The 24,355-nt window shown below is 38.7% G+C and overlaps 1 protein-coding gene across 1 annotated transcript in view; it reads right to left on the bottom strand.

Annotated features, from left to right (window-relative positions):
- Positions 1–1,847: 1,847 nt before the first annotated feature.
- hs3st2 (heparan sulfate (glucosamine) 3-O-sulfotransferase 2) overlaps positions 1,848–24,355 on the bottom strand; it is a 32,749-nt gene continuing 10,241 nt past the window's right edge. Inside the window, exon 2 of the mRNA XM_040046872.1 lies at positions 1,848–3,324. Coding sequence (XP_039902806.1) covers positions 2,706–3,324 — 619 coding nt within the window. The 3' untranslated portion in view covers positions 1,848–2,705. The remainder of the gene's footprint in view (positions 3,325–24,355) is intronic.

Raw genomic sequence — 24,355 nt, 5'->3', positions numbered from 1 at the left:
ATAACACAATGCCCTAATCTTGCCCCTAGGAGTGGACATCCCACCAAATTCAGCCCAGGACCAGAGTGTGCAGTACTTAGAGAAACTGCAAAAACAAACAAACCCAAGAGCTACCTCAGACTCCACAGTCAGACTCTTTAAGCTCATCAGTACTTTTGAAGATTGACTTTTGTTTTCATTCATTTTCTCCTTTTTTTCTGAGAATTTTGGAGTCATCAGTGGAAATCATTAATGACCACTCTGATTGGCTTCAGGGTGAAATTTATGTGGTTAATGTGGCCCCTGCATGGTATGTACCACCGGCAGATAGAGGAAGTGGCTGACATCCAGAAGTCCCACCAGTGGAACGGCATAACTAAGTGGCCGGCGTAGTGTACAGGAACATCTGTGCCAGAGACACCTCATAGGGTGGTTAAGAATGACCGATCTAAGATCCTGTGGGACTTCCAGATACAGACGAACAAAATGGTGGTGGCTAACCAACCAGACGATGACGGCTGTAGTGATAGATGCAGCGATACTCAGTGTTGGGAAGGTTACTTTTAAAATGTATTCCATTACAGAATACAGAATACATGCCCCAAAATGTATTCTGTAACGTATTCCGTTACGTTACTCAATGACAGTAACGTATTCTGAATACTTTGGATTACTTAATATATTATCATGGTTTTTACAACAACGTGAATGTACTATTGCTGTGTGATTTATTACTATTACTGAAGGTCCGCGACTCCGAACTGTAGTAAAGGGACCTCTGACTAATACGGCGGGGTCCCTGTTGGGCTCGTACCCGAAAAATAGCTTTACTTTGTTGTGTGGGTCAGCTTTTCTTGCGAGAGACAGAGAGAGGCGTTGAAAGACTGCTCCAACGGAACTTATTGTTTTCGGAGGAAAACACGAACACGGTGTACAGTCGAGTCTTAATAGCTTACTTACAACTGGGCTCGTCAGGCACTCTTCTTGGCTGAAGTGGTTATTATTATATTTACATGCTTCCAGCTCCCGTTTTTCCTCGATGACAACTCGTACCTTTCCACTCCCCTTTTTCTCCCTCCTCGCGCTTACAGACCCATAAAGTGCATGGCAGTCCATTCTCCCTGCAACACGGACTACACTGCCCATGATGCTACATTCTTTAGAGCTACGCTTGTAGCATTCTGCCTGTTAGCTTAGCACAACAACAACAACAACGAAAAGGCGCTCTCTCACCCAGGAAACACACAGTCGCAGAGAGAGAGAGAGAGAGAGAGAGCGTCGCCCTGTAACCATGGCAACCGTAACGCTGCCGCCTGGAACAACAGAACGTAGCTGTCAAACAAAACCCAAACAGTCCTGACCCGCGACAAAATGAAACAGGAAAGTACCGCAGTGTAATCCATTTATTTCAACAAAGTAACTGTATTCAGAATACCACCTTTTTAAACGGTAACTGTAACGGAATACAGTTACTCATATTTTGTATTTTAAATACGTAACGGCGGTACATGTATTCCGTTACTCCCCAACATTGGCGATACTGAATGACAGCAATATCTGGAAGAAGGAACACAAAAAGCTGGAGAAGTACCAAGGGCTCAGAGAAGAGCTCGAGAAGATGTGGAGGGTGAAGATATCAGTGGCCCACTGGTAATCAGAGTACCCGGTATGGTGACTTCCATGCTAGGTGAGTGGCTCCAGCAGATCCCAGGAACAACATCGGAGATCTCTGTCCAGAAGAGTGCAGTCCTGGGAACAGCTAAGATACTGCGCAGGACCATCAAGCTCCCAGGCCTCTGGTAGAGGACCCGAGGTTGAAGGGCATACCACCCGCAGGGGCGAGAGGAGAATTTTTTTGTTTTTTTTTTATCTCAATAGATTAGATGGTTGTGTATAAGTGATCTTGTATGATTAGTGCTTTCTAACTGGGACAAATGTCTTTATTATATCTCTATTATAAGATTATTCACACCAAGAATTTAAAAAAGATAAAACCTTGAATGTAGTCTTTTATTTTGATGATCACAACAAAAATGTAAGCACAGCAAGAGCTGAATGAGTTCAGCAAATTCTAACCTTTATCAGTAATACAGAAGCCTTTTTAATAAAGATGATGATTTTTATTCACATTTTATTTATTTTATTCACACAGTTTCTTAATTTTCCTTGCGAGCTTTTTTCAACAGTAAGGCAATAAAATGCATTGCAGAATAACTGACAGGTTGGTTTTATTATCAGTTTGGCGGTTTGCTGCGACATCATGTTGAGTGCTTTTTGACAGTAAAGACAGTGGTTCATTTCCAGCAGAAATACTGAATAAATAAGCAATCTTGTTAATGAATATTCAAGCAATCTTTTTATGTCTGGTGTGACTAAATGACTAAGCCTTCTAATTCATTAAGAAGGTGTTGGCTACTTCTTAATGAATTAGTTTATGGAGAACTATTTGCATGTTAATGAATTCCTAATGCCATGTATGACAAGAAAACTGTGTTTGTATATATTAAGTGTTTTCTTAAAGAAATTTTTGTCCCCAGAATGATCGGGAATGTTGTGAAATCATTTCTATATTTAAGCTTTGAAGTCAGAGTTCTATGTCATTTCTTTTAGATCTTTTCTTTAATCTACATATTTCAATAAACTTTTCTTTCAAATATTTTGTTAAAGATACATTTCTCCAGTGGTACAGGCATTTTAATAAACAACACTCTCTCAATAAGGTACATTCAATCCCACTTGAAGTCTTGTCCTACAGTTTCATAGAATTTGATGTTAAATGGTCTATAAAACTCCTGCAGCTGTTCTATGACCTCCTCCTCAATCTGTACATGAGTCCTACCCTTGGATTTACCGAGGCATCGTGGCTGGCTGCTGCTCTCTGGTTTCTTCAGGCAGGGGAAACCTTTGGTTCGATTAAAGTAGAAATGTTTGTCCGTAATAATTCGTTTCAGTCCCAAAAAGTCCTGGACACGTCCCATTTCCCCTGCTGGATCTGTTATCAGTCGCTCACCGCTCACAAAGTGCATTTGCGACAAGCGAAAGTATTGCAGCCAGTTCTCCAGGTGCACAATATACATCCCAATCCGAATGGCATTCCAGGAAGTATCAACAAGACCTAAGCTTCTGTTCTTAAAGGCCAGCTCTTCAAACGTGGGAATGTCAGGCTTCTTGGAAAGCGTCTGTGTGTAGTCAGAAATGGCTCTTGTGACTGGGTTACGCACCACAACGATCAGCTTGGTCTCATGGGACATGCTGGAAATGCGTCTGGGAGCCTCTCTGGTAACAAAGTAGCTGGGAGTCTTCTCTAATGTGATCTGGCTGTCTAGTGTACGTGGCATTAGTCCCCTGGGAAGAAAGACAAAAAATAAAATACACATGAATGAGTCACCAGGAGTTGTTATTTTCATGTCCAGGAATATTTCCACATGCTTTTATGTTTTATGACTGAAACACACACACACACACACACACACACACACACACACACACACACACACACACACACACACACACACACACAATCTTTCTTAGGTGGAAGTTTAAAGGCTGTCAGTTGGATCACAGAGCTAAAAAAAAAAGTGGGTGTTCAAATATTTTTAGGCAAGCAGCAATTCTACAGTGAGGAAGATCCAAAATCTTTGGTTAAGCATATTGTCATTAATCACAACCAAAATCAAAAGCACAAATTATGCATAATGGCAAATTAAAATTTATACTTAGTGTGTCTCTAATTGTTTTTATTATAGTTATAAAATTATTACTCACAATTGACAAATATGTCTTTTTTGGTCTTGCATTGAAAATATTAATTAATAATATAAGGAAAGAAGAAACAAAAAAAGCATTAATTAAATGTCAATGTCAAATCTTACTGACTTTTGTATAACAGCAAGAGAAAAATACAAAATATTTAAGAGCTAACAAAGAAAGTTGTCCGTCTTTTGCACTGCATTGTTAAACAAACACCCAAATAAACACGGTGTGGATGTATTTGTTAGGCATTCGATGCTGACAGGACAGCTTGTACAACCAAAACATGCATCATAATTATCATCATCATGCTGCCAAGATAATGGCTTTGCAAACCACAGGCAAATGATTTTATTCGTCCTATTTGTCACAAGAGTTTCCCTTCGCAGTGTAATATGTCATTCTGCTTTGGCACTTTGGTTCAATAAAAGTTGATTAATAACCATCTGGTGTTGGCTGTTGAGACAATGGATCGCCTGTTCACGATTCAGAGATCATCCATACTTCTCTATAGTTATGTCTTTGCTCTACATATTCAAGTGACTGCTGTAGCTTTGGCAAAATAACTCACCAATTTGATAGGAACAGCTCCGAGACAGTTCTTTTAAAATAGCCTTTTATGTTTATTATTACAGATGACAGAGTACCTGAAAACATAGCATTAATATTTTGTGTCTGCAATATGTTTGATATTTGGTGGTTAGGACAAATGCTGGGTTGATGGCATGTTAAAAAGAATGCTTAAATGTCTGTACTGTAAATGTCTGTGAAGGGTCTCAGTCATCCAGGTCATCGTAGTCTAAGGAGCTTGGGAAAAAAAAGCGTTTGGGCTTATTTAAGTTTCTTGAAGACATTTCACCTCTCATCTGAGAAGCTTCTTCAGTTCTAAGAGCAATTGGTGGAGAGTCCCAGATGAAAGAAGCCATCTACGTCCACTGTGAACCACCCTGCTTGAACAGAGGGGGTGGCTCACGACACCAACTGTCTGCCATCTATGTGGAGATAAAGTATCGAATTTCAGGAGCGGGACCACGCCTCCAAACATGTTTCTTCCGGTTCTTATCTATATATGTTCCCCCATTTCTACAAGCTGTTCATTCTCGTTTATGTGCCAATTCTTTAACTTCTTCACTTCTATTTAGTACATGGGGATCTGCTAGGCCCGGGAGCCACCAGCAGTCCCCTTCGAGGCCTTCCCCAAACCACTGCTCAATTCACGTCCAAGCCATTCACCTTCATCTACTAAAATGCTGTCTAACCTAAACTGAGGATGTGGGCCCAGCTAGTGAAAATCCAGCTTTGAGATCCCTTCCCAGACACCTTAACACTCACTCACACATTGGGCCATTTGTTCTCAGTAATTCACATGATAGGATGGGGCAAGGTCTCACAATCACCTGAAACCTTGGCTGATTGTGACCCACACCCGTTTTTACACCTTGGCTGTGATTAGGCAGAGGGGACAACAGGGAGTCCAAGACCCTCTTAGGGATACTCCCAATAGGGCTTAAAATCTGGGACTCGCCACCAATTGCTCTTAGAACTGAAGAAGCTTCTCGGGTGAGAGGTGAAACTTCTTCAAGAAACTTAAAGAAGTCCAGACGCTTTTCTTTCCAGCTCCTTAGACTCTGTATTGTACATGAAATCTCAAAACAACATACACCCAGATATAGTGTATGCTGTAGTAGACTGCACCGGGACACCTAAACCTCCAGGAGCTGCTCGTCTATAGAAACCCATGCTGTGAAGTTCCTGGCATGCATTTTTTATCACAGATGTTAATGCAAGAGGAGGTTTCAAACTCTGCAGTTGCTGGGCCAACAGAGTACTATGTAACTTTATGTTGTCTCTGACTTTGTTGCTGAGTTACTGTGCTTCCTTACACCTTCCAGTTTGCAATAATACCACTTACAGCTGATTGTGGAACAGCTAGCATGGAGAAAATTTCATGGACTCACTGATCACAATGATGGCATCCTATTCCAGTACCACGCTCAAATTCAGTGAGCTCTTTAGAATGATCTATTCCTCCACAGGGCAGACTGCATGGTTACTGGCTTGATTTTTGTACACTTGCTGCAATAGGACTGATAACACCTGAATTCAAAGATTAGGGATTCTGGCCCAGTACTCTTTTATCCACATAGTTTATCTAAAGTTGTGGTTGACACAAAGTTCACACTGAAACAATGCTGAAACATCAGTAAAATGTTTAAAGATTGTAAAGTGTCAAACCCTAACTCCCTTGTGTAGCGCTAATTAAAACAAACGACAGGTAGTGAGAGATGTTCAAAAAACACTGACATTAACTTCGGATGTTGGCGTGTCAGAAATATAGAGACCATTTTTGATGAGCCTTGAAGCCTTGGAGAATGCTTTCTGTTTGCTAGTCTTCAACATTCATTTGCATGAGTACTTAGAACACACACATAACATACTGATATGCTTCATGACTGGATCATATGCATCTGTGGAAAAAATACTATCTATGGTATTGTGGTTAGTAATTAGCCACATTTAGTGTCCATATAACCTCAGTAATTAGGTTCTGGACATGGCAAAAATAAACATTATACTTTTGATCTGCAAGTCCAGCACAGTGCTGGGTGACTTTAAACCATGTTACATAGCTACATTCTCAGCATGTGAATTGGTTTCTGGATATCAGATACATTACTACACAGTTCTGATGATAAATATCAAACTTTCTTTATTATTACCGGAGGAAGGCTTCGATTAAAACCTAACCTTTCTGAAAGCCTTTTCTTTCAAGGTAGGGGTAGCCATAGGTTACCTCTACAGTCTTGGAATTATTGATCCATTTAGTTTTATTTATGAATCCTTAGTTGTTGGCTCGGGTGCCTCGGGGCCACCAGGGAACTATTAATCTTTTATAAGAACAGCACCTTCCAAGCAAACAGCTTTGCTACACACTGGAAAAATAAATAAATAAAAATAAAAGGCGGTGCAGAACCTAAAGAGATCTTCAGTTGTCTTCTCGAATAAGTGTTTTTGTTATCTGATTTGTCAATTCCTTACGTTTTTACCACCCTCAGAGATGAAGATTGTGTAGTTGCAAAATAAATTCAATATGCACTGGTTAAAAACTGCAATTTAATATTACACAAAACTTAACATTAACACATACAGAGAAAGGGCACATAGTGTTTACTGTGCAAGCATATACAACTCTTTTTCTATAGAGAACATGTTAACACCTTTGCAGTGCAGGGAGAAGAGGCTGGGACTGTGACATTTATGAAAACGATAAGGATGTCAAATTTAGAAGATATTTGACAGGGATTCCTAACTCCCACTGGTAGTGAGCCTGTCTTTTAAGCTTGTTTATTCCCAGTGAGGCGCAGGACTAGACATGGATATTGTATTGACAAGATCTCCTTAAAGAAAAAGAACAAAAAAAACCACGAATCTCAAATACATTTCTATTTTTAAGTTAAGGGAGGAAAGGATGTTATAAGCTACTGTGTTAATAAAGCCCAGTTGTGAAGCCATCATCATCATCATCAACAACATCTTGGTGTTCTGAAGCCCGATGAGGCACGGCTGAGAAACTGAGGCGCACTGTGCTTTAATACCATAGCAACATGTCAATCACAGTCTAAAGCATACCTCCCGTATCTGCTGTTGAATCGTATGTGAGGCTGGACCAGGAAGTTGTTTTTTGTGAAACTGATCAAGTGTGGCTTGGAGTAATTGTCCTGTCTCCATCCTGATGGTATTCTACAAAGCACAATTAAATCATGTTATTTTGAACTTAAAGTTTTCAGTGTCACAAAGTTGGCTCCCTTTGTCCCTGATGCCAAACACATGAAGTCATCTGAAAATGTCACATTGTCTTTTATTTACAGTTTGCTTTGAGTTTCTTCTGAAGGAATACATTTATACACACAATTTTTAAACTGTCTTAATAACACTACTTGTAATATTACCAAATGAAAACTAAGTTGCAGTATTTTATTTTAATAATTAGTCCTTATGTGCTGCACCAGTGTCTTTTACACAAGTGGAATGGCAGCTCAAAGCACAGAAAATTGATCAGTTATTTTTGTAGGCTATTTATCACTCAGAATACTCAATCAATAACATTAATTTCACATTGATCTGCTATTTTCTTTATTAGTCAGGAGGGTGTCAGAACTCAATGGTCTAAAAATCTTGCTGTTTTAAAATTATCAGAAAAAAACAAAAAAACAAAAACTCTAATATGTTCTAAATGTTTTAGAGGCAGGTGTGGGTTATATATGTGTGTGTGTGTGTGTGTGCTACAGCCTTGCCTTTTTTACGTGTCTGCTTACATCTTCAACACATTCATTGTTATGTGTTCATGGTGAAAAAGAAACTGTGGCAACAGAACCAAAGCATAGCTACCTGCTGCCAAGGAGAGAGTGTAAATTAAGATTTTTTTAAAAGTGCTATATCATTTAAAGTTTTAAACTTAACACTGATCTATGACTCACTGTCACTAATATGTACGGAGGAGGTCAGGAGAGCAGTGCGTGTCTCCAGCCGTGTGTAAAACATCAGAGGCTCTGTCATGGTTTGGGGCTGCATTTCATCCAGTGGTGCTGTGACTCTTGTAGAAATTGAGAGAATTATAAACACAAAAAAAACCCCTGTCAGATTTTGATCCACCATGCAGTACTTCCTGGATATCATCTGACTGCCAACTGCTTAATTTTTCAGAAGGGTGATGATCCCAAATACACTGTCAGTGGAAATAAAGCACACCTGGATACACACAATGAAACAATAAAAGGCAGCCAACACCCAAAAAAGAGCTTTGAATGTGCTTCAAGAAGCCTGGAGAACTATTCCTGGAGACTACGTAAAAAAATTACAAGAAAGCTCGCCTAAGAGAGCTCACGCTGTGTTGAAGAATAAAATTGGACAGAGCAAATATTGACTGTTAAGCTTGTTAGAATTATACAAACTCTGTTTTCACCTTATATGCCTTATGTCATTCTATTTTTGCAGATGTTTAAGTGTTTTCTGATATTTTTTCATATTTCTCAGACTTTAACAATGTTGGAAATCAGCCATAGAGCTATACTTATCTACTTATAGCTTGTAGACCAGGTTGACTAAATCCACAAAGAGCGCAGAGTACTGGAGTACAGCATAGGCCAGCTGATCACAGTGTGCTCACAAAGAAAAATCTACTGGAGCTCACAAAACAAATTATCATGTGTCTTATAAGTCATTTTTTTTCATATATGCACTGTTACACCCAATCTTAGATGCTCGATTCCACTTTAACCTCTCGTGATGCTCAAAAGAGTGAAATGGTATGTCACATTTTATGCGAACCTGAAGCAGGAAGACCAGGTAACGAGAGAAACATGCAAAATACTTTTTATACTGTCATTACCTCTAAATGGAGTTTGAGGTTTTTGCCAAGAACGCCCAACTACATTAAACCTGCTTTGTAGTACACCGCTATTGCTTTTTGTTTCTAATAGGAGTAATCCACCAACCAGATTAAACCACATGGTCTACTGGCTTTTTTCATTTGTGACCTGCTTCTCCTGTTCTGGTCTTTTGTTCAAGACAAAAGGTTTTTACTTGAAAATGCACGTAGCTTTTTAAATAAACATGTTCACAGAGAAAACACTGCAGTCAGCCCCATGTTAAAATCACATTAACATTTGAAAGTAGGGTTGCCAACCGTCCCTTAAAAAACGGAATCGTCCCGTATTTCGAAACAAAAGTACACGTCCCGTATTGAGCTAATAAGGGACGCACTTTGTCCCGTAATACAGTGAGAATCAAAAGTAGTCTATAACTTTTAATGGAATTAACGCTTTGTTTGAAAACATAATTCCCAGCCCCTCTCCTGCTTTGTGACCAATGAGCTGACAGCACACTTATGACAATTCAGATTACGGCTCATCTCATTGGTCGAGGAAAGGTCGCTTACGGAGAAAATACCGGAAGACAACAGATGACCACAACAAGAAGCATGGCCAACAGGGAAACAAACGCCGACACTGCGGTGCAAGTCTTGGACAACAGTACACCTAAAGCTGGGCAAACACTGTGCGATTTTTTCAGTCACGTTATTCAGCTCCTGCTCAAACTGCACGATTGACTCGCAGGGGTTAGAAGTTTGCAGGTCACGATGCAGGGTCTCACACTATACGGCCCGATGCTCTGATGCGACCTGAGTGCTCACACTGTGCCTCCATAAAATGAAGGTTATAACAGAAATTCTGTCGCTCTCCCGCTCTGTCTTTCACTCACACAGACACGCACACCACCACCAACTTTGCTAAATTGCTAATGAAAAACATTAATCAGGCAGCTGTGATTGAGCAGCATGTAAATCCAACTATTTTCACGGTTGTTGTGGTCGTGATAATTTTGTGATGCCACATCGAAAAGGCTCGGATGAGCTTTCCAAAGTTCTACAAGTTGTGCCTCCATCGTTTGTGTCCAGATCACACGCTGCACTGCCGTGCTGCTCCGTCTTTTTCACCGACGTTTACGTGTTTGCGCGTGAGCAGTGTGAGCGGCTGTGGTGACACCCTCACGAGCGATTGATGATCGGGAGCTGGTCGTGAGGTGTTAATCGCTTCTCCTTACCCCACGTATACTACACGATGCACGATGAAGGCCAAAATCGGGCCGATCACCAAATCGGTCGCACGACTCAAAAACCGTCTCAAAATGGGCCAAAAATCGCACAGTGTAAGCCCAGCATTAGAGCAGCAATGTTTGTTCGCTCAGAGAAAGAAAAAAAGGCTTCAAAAGTACAGGGAGGAATGGGAAAAGGAAAACACCTGGCTGGAAAAGTGCACGATAACACCCATAAAGCGCACTGCACTGTGTGCCGGCGCACTTTTTCCATAGGCATGCTTCTAGTGGTGGGCACATGAAGAACATGAGGGGCGTGAAAGCTCGGGGAACCCTTAACCAATTTCTTGTCCACCAGGCCACGGCAGAAGCAGATATGGTATGTAAACACTGGTTTGTTTTTTTTAAACCCTCTGGTTAAGGTTAATATGGGCATGTGCAGTGAATATCAGCGCTATGTGGCCAGAAGTGTAATAATATAATTTATTTTGTGTAATAAACAACTGCAAGGATAGATGATTACAACAAATAGATGACTAATACATAAAAGTAATACATAGATGAATAATGATGATTAGTTAAGATGCTTAATCATGGGAACAAGCGGGTTTACAAACAGGAGCAGCTGATTAGCATTAGAAAAGCTGAAATAATACCTCAACTGAAGCCAATTGTACTAAATGCACTATATGCGCACAGTTACAAGAATATTTTTCATTCTATTGTTTTCTGTTAATTTATATAATTTTAAGTTGAGCAGGACAGAGTTCTTTTAAAGAAAGATTTACTTATATTCTCAAAAGTTAAGCATGACAGGCTTCTGTTTAAGAAAGAGACCTGTTTTACTGTGTTAATGTTGTCGTTTTGAGCTAAAAATAAATGGCTAAATGATCATTTGTTTCCCATATGGTCATATCACAAAGAATATGCATCTGCTTAAATCAAATTCAAGTCAAATGGTTAAAAAAAATTTCACACACAAAAAAGAGCTACAAAATTCACCACACTGGGAAGGGTGAACTGGGTTGCCGGGCCCTGGCCATGAGGTGTCCCTTATTTATTTTTCAGGGAGTTGGCAACCCTATTTGAAAGGTGCTAATGCATGCAGCATACATTTGAAATCAAATGCATCTAAAACACATCTGAAGGTGGTCTGACTCACAGTGATAGCAAGGTGTAAGTGTAATCGGTGTAGGTTTAATAGATTCTTCAGATATCACATCCAACATTATGAAAGAATTAAAGTAATGGATTATTTCCTTCCAGTATTAGAAAGTAATGACCAGTGAGCACAAAATAGCAATGTATGATTTCTTTACGTTACATACACTTGAACAAAATGCATTTTCTGCAAATGCAATCATTGGAAAACTTTGAAATAATGAATACATGTTTAGAATTTTAGGTTTTAATCTATTTAGTCCAGAAAGATTTATAAAATCTAGATTGAGTGGTAATAGTTATATAAATTTTTCCCATCAATGTGTGCTGGGAGGTGTTCAGCTGGTTTAGTTAATCTCAGACATGGATGCTTTCTACCTCAGCTTTTGTGTACATGTTTTATGAGCCCAAAACCAGGAAAATGAGACGAGGCCATTTAAAATATATCTTCAGGGAACATCTAGAAATCTATTTCAGAATTGAATAGGGCTGATTTCCCAGCCTGTACAGGATATCTCCACCAACTTTTCTCAGGCCTGAGTGGAAAGCATTACACCAGCAGTGAGTGTGATTCCTACTAAAACTATTCAGGCTTTTACAGTAATTGTCATTAATGGATGAATAAATCTTATATGAGTTAATTATTGTTTTCTGAGGGAATTTCTTGAACGAAGCACAATTTGTTACCAATTATGAAACAAATTGTGTTTTTTCTTCATTATCTGTTTACACAGGATTAGAAAGACAAAACAAAATTATTTTTACATTTATCTTCGGCTTTGCATCCTCCGACTCTCACGTTCTTTTTATGATTCTTTAAATAATTACCTGATGTTTCATCATATTGTTTAACTAGCTATAACTTCAGCCAGGGAGCAAAAAGTAAAATCAAATAATCAAACAATGATGGTCCTCTTTTATATATTAAAATCATAACCATTTAACAGGGACACTTTTATATTAGTGAGATATTTAGAGAGATGTTAATCATTAACACTGGAGCAAAAGTTTATTTGTCTGGTTATCACACAATTCGGTCGGGTATGGCTGATTTTTAGCTGAAACAGGCTGAATATTTTATTTTAATAAAGCATACACCTTTGCTCACTTAAACACACAGTAGTAGCAGACTCATTTGTGTGTCTCTTCATTACCGAGATAGCAGGAATCAAGCCCAAAGGAGAATATGCGATACCTGAGGCAGGTGTCTGAACCCATCGTCAAAAATTGTGCTTTTCAGCGTTTTTGTTTTTTTTCCCCCCTCACCATACCAAGAAACTATCAGCACTGCAGACGGCATCTGAAATAAAAAGATAAAACTGAGGGTTCCTGCAGCAGCAGGTATGCAAAAGCTGCTCACGAACTCTGTGGATAATAATTATTTGTAACTACAGAATATATAGATTTTAATTCCCCTAGACTTGCTTAGGGGGCAGTCACTGTTTCTGAAAGTTTGAATCAAAATGCTTCGAATTAAAATACACTCCCATTTGAACACTTTGCTTTTTGGACCTGCGAACACAAACACATGCACAAAAACCCAGACACACACCTTGATTAACTGACATTTGAGTGAAGTGCCTTGATTGATTACCACCTTCTCACTCAGAATAAGTAGTAAATTCTTTGGGGGTAATTTGCAATCTACTTCACAATTCTTGGTCAAACTTTAAGTCAGGATGCATTACAGTCTTGGCTCTGACATTTTAATCACTTCAAGAAAATGAACTCATGGGTGGAAGATCTGCTCAATACAGTAAATGAGGCCGGCTCCTGGAGAACATGGATGAAAGCTAATTTGTTCTGGATGCTTCAGCACTGCATTTGAATCTGCAATTGCACTTTTTAAAAAAAAATTAATTAAAACATTCAACAGCTGATTTAATGTAATAATGTCACAGTAACACGTTTTCACTTCTTACCAACACACTTATAATTTTAAAAACACTGACTTAAATGATTGAAGTGGTGACATTTAGAATTTGTGCTGGAGTTAGTCTTAGAATAACTACTCTGACCATTCTGGTAATAATGAGCGTCATATAAAAATGAATTTCGAAAACATTACAGACGAGCACTGTGGTAGAATATTAATGAGAAAAGGAAGAAAACACAGAAATGAACATCCTTTTGCATCTCTTATCTACAGCTTTGTTGGGGTCAACTGCAGAAAGCACGTCAGTCCCTGCCTCTCATTAATGAAGTGTAGTATGCTGAAAGAGTCTAAATATTAAAGTGAACCTGAAAAAGCTTGCTGGCTAGTTTGCTCAATGATTTTCTCTGTTGGCAATGTGGAAGCAGGGGGTTTGGACTCCATGCTGAGTTCCCCCCAGATGCTGCTATATCATTACAAAATTAATAACCTACAAATATGAACATCTTCATTTGAAGTACCAAGGATTCCCTATTAAACCCGGGTACAGCATTTTCTTGTTATTATCTGTTTATATATATATATATATATATATATATATATATATATATATATATATATATATAAAACCTCTCTGAAGTCTTTAATTGGAAGTTCAATTTTTCAACACTATTTGGATTTTGTCCCAGTATTGTAAGTTCTGTATTTTTGTAGTGTTTTTGGTTTCATTATTATTCATAATTTCTGATTAATATAAACATATATAAATATAAACATTTCGATTTCCTGTTGGTCCTCTTTCTCATCTAGTATTTTCAATTTCATTCTTGTTATTTTAGAAATATGTTAAATTGTTATTAAAATATTATATTTCTTTGCTCAGTTTCACTGTGATTCTATGTGCTTTTTTCCCCAATTGTGAGCCTTTAGTTCTTGTTGTAGTTGAGTCCCAGTTACTGTTACATGGAGTTTGTTATTTGTGTTTAGTTTCCTCAGTATTCCTTCCTTCCTTCCATTAGTTTTTTCCTGTGTCATTGTCTTGATTGTCTACACCTGTGTTTAGTTTGCCACAGCTGTCGTCACTTCCCTGATTGCCCTTGCGTGTAAACAGGCCTGCCTTTCCTGAGGCTTTGTCACAATATCTGTTGTTATTTCTGTGTGCCACCTGAGGGGTATATATTAAAGATGATTTCATTCTGTTAGCTGCTTTGACAAAACCGAAGATCCCAGTGAGAGATAATGGGTATAACAACAGTGGTTATCAGCTTTCACACTTAAACTGAGTTTTCTGTTTCAGGCTCTGAGCATGCTCACACAGAATAGGGGGTTTTCCACATTATTATATGACTCTGACGTTATATGACTCTGGTTTCTATGAGTGCCACCTACTTCAATCAGAGATATTATCACATGATGATAAAATGGTAATAAAATTCTTTAGAGGACACATAAAAAATAACAGTAAAATGCAAAAGTGTTGACAGGAAATTAATGCCGGAGGAAGTCTTTAATCTTGGGCTTTAAAACACAGTGCAATTTAAAAGAAAGAAAAACAAAATTTTTTAATTTTAAAACCATTTTAATCCTGACTGTTTTCTCTGTGCTGCTGTTTCTTTCTAAAGTTATGCTTGCACATTCAAGCTCTGAAACTATAAACTAGATACTCTTAAACATTAAAGGTGATTGAGTGTGCTCAGCTCTGACTTTGTCCAATAGCATAATAAAGATGTGGAAACTGCTTCACTTTTTTTTTTGACAGATCAAAGTACAATGAATGCTACTGACGGAATAGGAGTTCTTGGTGTGTTTTGTGTTCTAGCAGCTGCAATGTGAGACTTATCACAAGATTAGAATCAAGTATACAAACCTTTACACATTTCCTGCATCGTTAGCTAAATATGTACAAATCCCACTAATAATGCGACACAGTTTTTGCAGGTGTAACTTTACAGGTAGGCTTCATCCCTGATGTTGATGGTTCAGCTTAGCAAATTAACTATATATTAAATCTATATTTCGCTTTAAACACACTGTAAATTAAAAAATTAATGAGAACATGGCGCATCTAGCCACATGTAGTTTTAAACTGAAACCCTGAACACACAATCTCCTCTCGACCATGTTATGTGTATAGTATAGGATACCCTAATCATTTAGCCAGGAAATAAAGAACACATATGAGACAGAAAAGTCACACTAGCAAGCTATATCAAGCTTTAAGCCATTCAGTCTTCCATCTTAGTACCTCCCTCTGCCAAGTCATGTTTCTTTTTTGTATTGTTGTATGTTTTGTACTTTCACCAATACTATCACCAATAATACCTATTCAGATAGTAAAAATTAATTCCAATATTGTCTCCATTTTATCATCATCATCATCATCATCATCATCATCATCATCATCATCATCATCATCATCATGTAACGTCTCTGATTGGAGCAGGTGACATTAGGGATCATTTTGTGAAGAGTATGAGTCATGTAAAGAAAAACACCCCTTGTGATGTGAGTGGCACAGAGCCTGAAGTAGAAAGCCTAGGTTAACAAATGGTTAGATAGCGCTGATAAAATTCAGCAGAATTTAATTTAAAACTGTTAATGAGGAAGCAGGCCTTTATGTGGGATCCTGCATGTGTGCTATACTGTTAATAGGTTACAAAGTGTATAGCTGCAAATTGCTGTATATGCACAGAAAGCAAAAAAATAGCACAGAAAGACTGAAGCAAAGAAAGAACTGATCTTCTCCAGATGTGCTTTGTTGAACAACTTAAACTTCCAAAGAGCAATGCAGGTTCATCAGGGATGCAGACCATCAGAACAAGTAAAGGTCAGCTTTGAATCATCTCCTTGTGAACAATCAATGAACTCAGAATGTATTACTGTCATTTTACCGTGGCTTGGACTTAAAAAACACTACTGCATTTTGCCAGTTCAACATAAGTTCTCTGTTCATTCTCTCAGTGAAAATATAAGTGCATCTGTAACTTGTGCATTACTCATATATACCGTAGTCAGCATACCAGATGGGAAATTCAGAAAAATGAAGCCAATGCAGAAGTTTCTATAGTTTATCTCCGACTTAATTAAGATAGCAATAGTTGTGCTGTACCTGCTCTGTCCATATTTCTCTTCTGCTAATGGAGTTGACTTGGATTGTACTTAACAAGCCAACCTTCTTTCCTGGCTAAAAACACACCCCTTTGAAGTGGGTGGAAGGAGCACTACAGCCACAAAAATCGCAACAATCAGTTGGGCATGACAACCTGGGAAATTGCTGCAATTGCTGCTGTCTTGGATGCAGTTTCAGTAAAATACAGTTACTTTTGAACCGGTTTGGTTTGGTCGAACTATTCTGTATTCTAGAGTTGACCTTAAAGATTTTTTTTTTCTTCTTTAAAACTCATACCAAACTGTTGTTCCTGGCTGGCAGCTTCATTTTCAATCCTTTCAATCCCACTGAATGTGGAGATCTTTGTCAAACATATCCACTATCCCTCCTCTGCACATTTCAAAACCATCTCACTCTTACCTCTCTATCTCTGTCTCCAAAACACTCAACCCAAGCTATTTCTCTGAAACTCATTTATATTCAAATCTCGTCGCTCCCAGTGCTCCCAGTGAAAACCTTAACATCTTCAACTCTCTCAGCTCCAGCTCTGCCTCTTGTCCTTTTGTCACTGACATCATCTCCAAACCACACATCACTTGTAAACCTTCCCTTTCACTCTTGCTGCTATTCTTCTGTAACAAATCACCCTGACACTTGTCTTCATCCAGTCCACCTTGCCTATATTCTCCTCTTCACCTCTCTTGTACACTGTCCATTGCTTTGGATGGTTGACTCAAGGTATTTAAACTCATCTGCCTTCACTGCCTCTACTCATTACAAATTCACTGTTACAGCTCTCTCCCTCACGTATTGCATTCACACATATATTCTGTCATGCTTCTACAGACTTTCATTCCTCTTCTCTCCAGAGCATGCCTCCACCTCGCCGGGTTCTCTTCTACCTGGTATCTTATTACTCTCACTACAGATCACAATATCATCTGTGAACATTATAGTTTGAGAACTTCTGTCTGACCTCAACTGTCAACCTGTTCATCAATATTCCAAATTAAAGGCTCAGAGCTTATCCCTGTTGTAATCCAATCCTCACCTTGAGCCCACCTGTCACTCCTACCACACACTTCACCACAGTTTGGTTATTCTTATACAGTACTTGACATACTTCTGTCATTCTTGACTTCCTCATACAGTACCTGTTACGGCCCTGGGCCTCGGAGGGAGTGAGACCGCCTTTTCCCTTCAAGCAAAGCCAAGAGTGCCAGGACTCTCTGACGATTGGCTAGCTGGACACTCATGCCAGCCCCTGTGCATGCAGATTGCACTGTGGCAACCCACATAGACGATTGGCTTCCTGGGGATCCTGTGACACTCTGTGAAGCAATCAGTGGCTGATCGTGCTCACCTGCCGCTACGAAACACTGGAAATCCTTCACTCAGGGCGGCTGTTTTGGAGAGTGTGCAATTTGCCCTTCCTGCCTCCCGCTGTGAATTGTGCTTGCTCAACTCTGTTCATAGTGGTGAACTTTGTGGGTTAACCCCGGTCTATGGTTGAGCTTAGCCTGTTTAGACTTGTCATTTGTTATTCTCACCTGTGTTTGCCTTATGTGTTAATTGGTTGCCCAGTGGCGTGTTGAACACAGCCCTGTCAGTTTTCTGTTTAAAGTTTGTAATAAATCGTTTTTTTTTTTTTTTTTTTTTTTGTTAACTGATTCCCCTCAGGGTGGCCTTGTTTGTGTTCGTCTCCTTAGTTATGTTGCGGCTTTTTATTTTGTGGCAGTTCTTACCTGGCACCCTATCTTACACTTTGTCTAGATCCGCAAAGAAATGATGCTCCATCTGACCATCTGTAGTGCTCTTTCTTGACAGGAACTGATCATCAGTTCTCTTCTTAACCTAGCTTCAACTCTTTCTCATAGCTTGACATGGCTCATCAACTTTATCCCTCTGCAGTTACCACATCTCTGCACATCACCCGTCTTCTTGAAAATTTGTACCAGTACACTTCTTCTCTATTTCTTGGGTATCCTCCCCTAGACCCCATCCCTAGACATCTCCATATATCCACAGGTATGTCATCTGGACCAACCATGTTTCCACTTCTCTTCCTCTTCGTAGCTACCAACACTGCCTCCTTAAAATCGAAGACTCAATGTGAGATCTTTGCTACATTTCTGTGCTTTGTAGTGTTGCTCTATTAATGTGAGATATGTGCCATGTTTGTGGGGTATTAATGGCTGCTCATTAATGATTTTTGTATCACAGTTGAGCTTATGGAGCGTGAACATTTTGCTTCACTATTTAGATGTACCCATTAAAACAATGATTCCAGTGGGGGGTTTTCTCTTTCTTTTTTTAAAAAAAAAAATTAATCTAAATTATCATTATTATATTCCATTAACAACTATTGTTTTCGACATTATTTTTTATAATTAGCAAGAAAACACATTTGACTGTGAGAGCTAAGGAACTAACCAGTGTTTTCTGCACACCATTCTTCCTATATCTTTTAATCAATCAAGGTGTTGCAACAGAGTATGACTAATAAATCAGTTTAATGAGTTGGCAAATCTGTTTGGGATTTAGCTTAGAAACCATTAATCACAATGTGAAGTGTTTCTGCAGGGGCAAGGGAATTTAGTGAATGTCTTTACCTCCCATCGGACAACCAGTGTTTGCCATTAGAAGGAGTAATAATGAACCCTGCCCATTAAACAATATGCAAGCTCACAGACTGACCGCAGAGACGCCCAAACTAAAGTATCCATTACATGCCGTGTTTATCCAGTCTCAGGAGTAATTTAACAATGAAACAGTTACCCAATAAATTACAAGAAAAAGTCACTTGGGCTCTCATTGCCAGTGTGTTATCAGAATAAGCAGCATGCAGAGTAATGATAGTCATACGCCTTAGCAATGAACAAAAAGTTGGGTGTAAAAGCAAAAACATGGCATTTTCTAGAATGAACTTAAACTTGTATGGCAGTAGTGCATGGAGAAAAATGTTTATTACTGAGTCGAATCATTTACCTAATGTTAAAATCTGTTTAGTGTAAACTCTTATAATTAGTGGTTGAACAATGTACTGTTTCAGTGCCCTATTATACAAGGATTGGTGTAATTTTTTTAATGTCTTTGGATACAATGTTTTTAAACAGAGTCTTCATCTACATTACTGTTTAATTTAAGATCCAGCAAGTTAGATATGATGAATTTACTTGCATCATTTAATCACTTTTTAGATTGTGAAGTCTGAGCTAGTTCAGATAAGCAGCTCAAGATGCTGTGTGCCATACATACTTTAAATTCTTCACTTTCCTCATAATGGATTGCATTTATATAGCGCTTTTTGGGGCCCTCAAAGCACTTTACAATTCCACTATTCATTCACTCTCACATTCACACACTGGTGGAGGCCCTGGGGCAGACTGACAGAAGCAAGGCTGCCATATCGCGCCATCAGCCCCTCTGGCCATCACCAGTAGGCGGTAGGTGAAGTGTCTTGTCCAAGGATACAGCAACCGAGACTGTCCGAGCAGGGGCTCGAACCGTCAACCTTCCGGTTACAAGACGAACTGCCAACTCTTGAGCCACGATCGCCCTCATGTCATATATTGAATGCAAGTATCCAGTTTCGCAGATTGTTTAAATTTCTTCTTCATACAACCCCTCCACCACCACATCATCTACCCGTAGGCTACTCTCTTCAGTTTTATATGCAACATATTTATGGAGCATGAACACCAAACTAACAATGTTCTGCTACTGATCTAAATTAATCAGTTCAAACTTGAGTTGTCCAATTGGAAATAATAAAAAAACAGGTTCCAGTGTTTTCAGATGTTTTTGTTTGCATGATTTCTTTGAACTGTACAAACCATTTGTCCTGAAATGTCCTGAAAAGCCAATACCACAGATGCACAGACCTGCTCCATGGCGTCCAAATCCATTAGCACTTTGTATTACACAGGTAGACTGTGCAGAGAAAATGTTCTTATGCTGCGTGATTCTCATAATGTCTGTGACAATGCGCTTCCTAAAAATGGCATCTTCCTTTTTCCTGATATGACAGCACAGATCCAGTCTCCACTGGTGAGGCGGCTCTATTATTAAACTATCACTCACTTCGATTACAGCTGTGATGACATTTGATCATTAATCACCAGCAACAGAAGCCTGCCACCTCAAAAGTCTATTAAGAGTTAACAAAGGGCAGTCAAGGCGATTACAGCAAACCTGCGGCCAGCTCCGGCTACGTGAGGCAAAGAGGTGAATAACAATTCAGTGTCCTGAGAATCAAGCATCTACTTCTCTAATTTAATTGGCTGAAAACAGCAGACTAACTGAGTCAGATGTGTTGCAGCAGGGGTTCATTTTGACACCAGGCATGTCGTCAGCTACATTATAAAATCAAAACATATCTAATGCTGTACAATGCAGTACTGCAGCACTGTAAAAAATGCATGAAATTTTTAGCCTTAAACAAAATCCTATTGAACTGCTGTCATTTCAACTCAAGACCCCTGTTTTCCTTGAAATAACAATTATTCATGGTTTGGCCTGCAGAGGGAAATGACTGACACTTGCTCTCCTTGAGCAATAACACGTTCAATTGAACTGAGTTACGAGCTGTCACATTAACATGTGGCAAGGCAAAGTATCCATGGACACTGAAGACACTGAGACAGACAGGAAAGCCTCTGAAATCCTAAACTGCATATTCTCACCGGAGGAATACAGCTCATTCCATATATTTTTTAAACTCTTTAAAATGAATTTAAAGCAGTTGGGCTGTTGCTGAAGTTCCAGCTGATGAACTGCTATATTCATATTTTTGCGTTATTTGTATATCTACAAAAAAAAAAAAACTGCTTTAGTATCTTTGAATTTACATGAAACCCACATTATGACATTGTGAATGTCTTATTCACTGATAAGCAGATTACATTTTGTCCCTTCACACTTCCCCTCAGCTTCTCACCTAGTTGTTCATCTTTACAGCACCATCTTAACTGACATGAATCAAGATGCCATGAATTTACATCAACACAGAAGCCCTTAGCATTTCTCTCTGAGTTTACAGTATAGCCTCTAGCAATGTGACAGTCAAGGATATTTATAAATGACGAGAAGCACATTCCACACCTTTAGAGCTTTTCGATGTTTACTTAGATGATGGGAAACTACAAAAGGAGAGAGCAAAGGCAGAAGAGGAAGCTCAGACAGGATTTGATCCCTGCTCAGCAGGGACATGCTGGGTTAGCCAAGAGGAGAAAGTTAACAAGCTGACGATTACTAAAAGTGAGCTAAAGATTGCTGACAGCAAAATATTTCCACAACCATAATGTCAAATGATAGTAATTTGAATCTTACTATTTAGTAGAGGGATGACTGAAACTAAAAATTAGAATATATATGTATTGTTTTCTATGCATCTAACGGCACAGTCAGATCACTGTCAGACATGTGCTGCTTGACAAACAATATATTTACAATATCACTACTTGTTTCTTAGAACAATTAAAGGTTTTGCTGAAGTTTATGTTCAAATCGTCTAAAAAATAGTGTGTACCAGTAAACAACAAGCTTACCTGATTATTTTCTGTAAAAGGCATCAAATAAGTTGGGCTGAAAAATTAGTATTCTGTTCTTTATGGTACATAATAGGGAGTAAATGATGGGTGCACAATATATAGGACGTTGACTCTGGTGACAAGGATTCACATCCAGGGTCATGCCTTGAGATTAAGCCTAAGAAAACTGCTTACATTATCGAAATGACAGCATGAACTATATGAACAACATTGTTCACCATGTTTAGCAAATTTTGAGGCTGGTTTGCTTGACCTGTGTTGAGTCTTCCCCACCCTTACTGGTTTATCTGTTACTTATGATCATCCCACAGGTGTATCTGGTCTGATGAACTGCAAACCTATAAATGATGAGCAGGAAGTTGTCTTCGTCTCTTTCTCTGGATTAAATTAGAGCGGACACCAAATCCCGCAACAATTCTCAGGTTGTTTTGAGTCATTAATTTTGGTCATTTCTTTTGTTTCTTAACAAATGTGGTGATATTTGCAAGAAATCCTCGACTCTTTCTAGTTATGTTAAATTTCGTTTGTAGTGATACATTCTGGAAGCTTCTGCCACAAAGATAGCCAAAGGAAGTTATTAGAATTCTTCTTGAGGATCATGTGAATGAATTTCACAACAGTCTATCTTACAGGAAAGCCGGGGTTTAACTAAAGTTATAATACATTATCTGGGGACTGAATCTGCAGAAAATGTCATGGTAACAGATATTTCTGTCTGGACCAAAAGCTAACGTCTGGGGCTTGATGTATGACTGAAGTATGTGCACAAAAAATATGCTTTTAATTCTTCCAGTTTCCTCATGAACTAGGAATATTGAAAAATGAAGAATGTGCGGACCTTGGATGCCGCCCCCCCATCATTTTCTTTACCTCTGCCAGCATCCTTCGCTCAAAACTTAGAGAACTGATATCCTCCATTATTTTTTATCCTTCAGTAGTTTTGGTCTGTCCCTGATACAGGGAAGCAGCCTGTTTTAATTGCAGTAACTGTGCAACAAATTATATAGTTATTTGCAAATAGTATAGGAGTTTCTGCAGGCATTTCCGACTAAAGACAGGAGTGAAAATCACCTTTGGGCACTTGTGTAAAATTTCACAACAGCTGACATTATAAAAATTATTATTATTTTATAAAACTGATGACACAAATAACACACATCTGATTCTAACTAGTGAATCTTCACATAGTTTTATGCGTCTTGCTGCAGGTTGAACTGATTTACTCATTACTAATCAATAATTAATAAAGTTGTGGTGGAAAATGTGATTTTTCAGCACAATACCTTGATCTATGCTGAGTTTATGCGTGATCAGATTATATCCTGAACTTTTCTATAAGGATAAAAGTGCACTCTCTTGGTTCAGGCTGTCTACGCAAAAAAAGTAGTTTGGTAATTAATGATAACCACTGCATGTCTCTGAGCTGCGCTAGAATAAAGACAGCTTATTAATAATGCAGAGTTAGACTTGACCATCCCTCAGTCTATAATGCGTAGTTTTCTGTGTTAAATGAGAACCATCTAACTTTCTGTCCTCATCAACCTTTCTGATGATACTGTTCCAGAGTTCCCTGCCTCCCCGAGCCAATTAATGTGGACCAGGAGAATATTTGTAGATGCAGCCTCTTGTACAATTTCAACACTTTTCAGAGAAGCAACTGGAAGTGCTTCTGACTCCTGTGAAATCAATAGAGCTGAGATGCCCTTTTAAGTCTTGATGGTGTATGGCAAGGTTTTTTTGTTTGATCTTTATGATTCTGCGAGAATGGAGAAAGTGGTGAGAAACGTGTGAGGAAATTGGTGGCAGAGAAATGTCTGTTTCATCAGGTCCTGTATGGTTATGCGAGTACCCTCACACAAAATAAATGAGGCCATGTGTGTGTTCTGTTCAGGAAGCACAGTAATGAACACTGAACCATTTTTCTTCTGAGCCTAAATGGTCTGTCACACGCTTAATGTAACAAGACAGACTGTGCAAAACAACTGGCCACTCTACTGAAACTTAGGGGAGTTAATTTCGTCTCACATGTTCTATGTTTTTGACTGTTTCTCAGTTATAAGCTGCTGAGAATGAATGTAAATAGAAGAAACAAAAGAAAACGATCTATGATTTTCTTTTAAAGCATCTTCAAAAAAAGGATGTTCCCAATTTTAAAGGCATTTTTACATATACATGTACTGGCTACTTTACTAGGTACACCTCTTTGCTAATTTGTACAACTGCTTATTAATGCAAATAACTAATCATCCAATTAAAAGCAGCAACTCAACGTCTTTAGACATGTAGACATCGTCAAAATTACCAACTGAAATTCAAACCAAGAATCAGAATTTGGAA

Source organism: Simochromis diagramma, unplaced genomic scaffold, assembly GCF_900408965.1.
Source record: "Simochromis diagramma unplaced genomic scaffold, fSimDia1.1 OVJJ01000321.1, whole genome shotgun sequence".
Lineage (NCBI taxonomy): Eukaryota > Metazoa > Chordata > Actinopteri > Cichliformes > Cichlidae > Simochromis > Simochromis diagramma.
This window is presented reverse-complemented; position numbering and strand designations above follow the sequence as displayed.